The sequence below is a fragment of the Salvia splendens genome, chromosome 21 (assembly GCF_004379255.2).
Source record: "Salvia splendens isolate huo1 chromosome 21, SspV2, whole genome shotgun sequence".
NCBI classification, from domain to species: domain Eukaryota; kingdom Viridiplantae; phylum Streptophyta; class Magnoliopsida; order Lamiales; family Lamiaceae; genus Salvia; species Salvia splendens.
In genome coordinates, this window is record NC_056052.1 from 25,309,378 (window position 1) to 25,311,985 (window position 2,608).

The 2,608-nt window shown below is 38.3% G+C and overlaps 1 protein-coding gene across 1 annotated transcript; it reads right to left on the reverse strand.

The window, feature by feature from the left end:
- Positions 1-1,016: 1,016 nt before the first annotated feature.
- LOC121783756 (abscisic acid receptor PYL2-like) lies at positions 1,017-2,135 on the reverse strand. Its single transcript, XM_042181933.1, has one exon. It carries the CDS (start codon positions 1,905-1,907, stop codon positions 1,341-1,343), a length of 567 nt encoding a protein of 188 aa, XP_042037867.1. The 5' UTR covers positions 1,908-2,135; the 3' UTR covers positions 1,017-1,340.
- Positions 2,136-2,608: the final 473 nt, after the last annotated feature.

Here is a 2,608-nt window from a genome sequence, read left to right on the forward strand (position 1 = left end):
GTGTTTTTTAATTAGTTTGCATTTATATATTTGAAAACATTTAAATTAATTAACAAAACAATAGCAAAATCTATAGGGCGCGCCTTAGGGCGCCCCACTGCAGGTGGAAGGGTAGGAGCATATGCTGACATGACGGTGCATAGGGCGGGCTTTACGGCAACCCTTAGGGCGCCCCACTGCTGATGCCCTAAAGATGTTATATTCAATACCATCCAAGATAATGGTACATATATTACAGGTGTTATATCACATGTCTCCAAAGGTAGAAAAAATTTCACAAGTTTCTCAAGATACAAAAGTTGTCCATTCCATTGAATTATTGGGTTGACATATTTTTTGCATCCACAACCATAATTGCTTTTATGCAACTTGCTCACCTACTTGCCATTACAATTTACAAAACCCTCTCTCTCTCTCTCACACACACACACACACAAAATGTGGTTCTTGGTCACACTTATCTTTGGAAGGTAATGAATTCATGAATAAAGGAATACAAACACCACTTATAATGATAAGGGGATTTAAGAATTTGGACATATATATCTACGTGACATTTATATATGTGTCAAGATAATTTATGAATCTTTTTCTTTAATTCATGGGTTTCTCGTACGATTGCTATAGATATGAAAAATAAAGCCAACGCAGACAGCATTATTTAGTTAGATATAGTGTATAATATGTTCATCTAATTAATGCCCAAAAATGGAGCCACCAAATCTCCCCCTTCCCTAATTGATCATTTCAAGATTCACAAAATACAAGTTAAAAATAAATAAAGAAAAATACCCAAATGAAAATTGAAACAAGAAAAGCTCGACTTTGAAGCATAACATAACGTTGCAAAGTTTGAACACATAAAATGTGGAAACGTGTGTGCGCACACACACTAAGAATAGAATGTGTGTAAACTATTAATTGAAGATGGCATTGAGCATTATCTAATTGCCAATTAATATTTCTATCTCTCTAACTAAGAGAGCATATAAATAGTAAAATCCAAGTATGTCCAATTTAGATGATGAGCCAATCATTTATTGAATTTAAAATGTCAACAATTGGAAAGGGGAAAAAAAACTAACGCAACAAACAAATCCACTCCAACTATTCAAGCAACTATAGAAAATTTTAAAATAATTCCTTCCAACTTGCATGAGACAAACCAAGAAAAACCATTTCGTTTTTCAATTCTAGCCACTAATTAATCAAATACCCCCAAATTAAATATTCAAATATTACATTTAATTAAATATAACACCTTAAATATTTTTTAAAAAAAACAAATGCGCATCCAATCCAACCACCACCATTATTCCTTACCACAAATTGAATCGGATTCAGTCGCCGCCGCCGTGCATCGACGCGATCGCCACCACGCCTAGCTTCTGCAGATTGAGTTTCACCACCGTATCGGTGAACATCTTCGTGTCCTCGCCGGTATTCCCCTCCGGTATGTCGACGATGTACGATTCGATTACGATCGTGTAGGTTTTGCCGTCGCGATTGAATTCGTTGACGGAGGTGACGGATCGGTAGTTGTTGAGGCGGTGCTCACCTCCGACGACGCGGAAGCTGATGATGTGGCGGTCGTCGTCGAGGATCTCGAGGCGCTCGGTGGAGGTGGAGGCGGGGAGGCCGGAGACGACGGTGACCTCGCGGATGCTGCCGACGCCGCCGTCGCCGGTGAGGCGGCAGCTCTTGATGAAGTGCTTGTAACGCTGGGGATTGTCGAATTGGCGGACGAGCGGCCACACCGCCTCCGCCGGCGCGTCGATCCGCTGCGTGATCAGCGACGTGCATGTGTTAGGCAATGCGTCGAACGTGTGGTAGGTGCGGATCACGTTTTCCAGCTGCGCGTATTCGTCCGTGGTCATACCCTTCGGAATCGCGCCATTGTCGTCCATGGATGGAGCTAGAAAGAGAAAGTGAGAGGGATTGAGATTGAAATGGAAATTGAAATTGAAATTGAGAGAGAGAGAATTGGGGTTGACGAAATCTTGATTTGAGAGTGATAAAAAAAGAGAAAGGAAGTGTGATGAGGTGGAAAATGCGGGGATATTGATTTAAATTTATTGAAATTAGGGATTTCCATCCAATTTGGGATGTTTTTATTGAAAGAAAAATGATGAAAATAGGCATTAGAAAATCTTGAAATTCTGGTTTGACTTTGGATAAACATTAAGTAACCTTCGCATATTGGCCAGATTTATTCTCAATTATTTTGCGACGATGAAATGTGTTCAGCTATGTGTAATAGTATATTGTTTATTTTTTATAACTAAAATATTTTGATATGAATAGATGACATCGTTTAATTCACTGGCTAGTCTTGATGTTTTCAGGGTATAATTTCTTCAAAAATTTTTGTCATGGGATAAATGTGAATAAATTAAAATTTTAATGTTTTCGACTGATTTTAAAGTTGTAGGATTAACAAAAAAACTTCCGGCAATTTAGGAAAGGGAAATTGGGATTTGGAGTGTGTTTAGGGTTTTGATTGTTGAAGAGGGGAAACATAAAATGTAAAGACAGATTTGCCCTTGGGGTTTGTGAAAAAAAAATATTTTGTCAGTTATCAATTTTCCAAGAAAGGAATATCTATATA